Genomic DNA, 415 nt, shown 5'->3' on the forward strand with positions numbered 1-415 from the left:
CGGTGCCCCCTAACCCAGCGCCCCCCAATTCCTGAACGCCCCTTCCCGCCGACCCCTTCCTCCTTCCCCGGCCTTCCTCCTCCTCCTCGTTGCCCCCCCAGCCCGGCTCACCGTCCGCAGAAACTGCACATCGTCCTCCCCCTCGCCGCTTCCTTCGGCCATGGCTGCGCGGGCTGGGCTGGGCTGGGCTGGGCGGCGGGGTCGGCGGCCCTGACCTGGGGCGGCGGCGGCGGCGCTTGCCGGCCGGAGCGGTGCGGGCGCAGCAGCCGGGAGCTCCTGCGGAGACACTCACCGGGCGTCCCGGCTCCGGCAGCAGCCCCAGCCGGCCAGCCGTCCCCGCCCCCGGCCCGCCCCTAGGAGGAGGAGAGGACGGGGGGAAATGCCCGCCGGCTCTCCGCCGCCAAGTGGAGCCTGC

At 76.6% G+C, this 415-nt stretch overlaps 1 protein-coding gene across 1 annotated transcript in view; it reads right to left on the minus strand.

Moving 5' to 3' along the window:
• RYR1 (ryanodine receptor 1) overlaps positions 1 to 162 on the minus strand; it is a 108,013-nt gene extending 107,851 nt beyond the window's left edge. Inside the window, exon 1 of the mRNA XM_015823102.1 lies at positions 112 to 162. Coding sequence (XP_015678588.1) covers positions 112 to 162 — 51 coding nt within the window. The remainder of the gene's footprint in view (positions 1 to 111) is intronic.
• Between the last annotated feature and the right edge of the window lie 253 nt (positions 163 to 415).

This window comes from Protobothrops mucrosquamatus, unplaced genomic scaffold (genome assembly GCF_001527695.2).
Source record: "Protobothrops mucrosquamatus isolate PMUCROS unplaced genomic scaffold, P.Mucros_1.0 scaffold1773, whole genome shotgun sequence".
Classification (NCBI taxonomy): Eukaryota; Metazoa; Chordata; class Lepidosauria; order Squamata; family Viperidae; genus Protobothrops; species Protobothrops mucrosquamatus.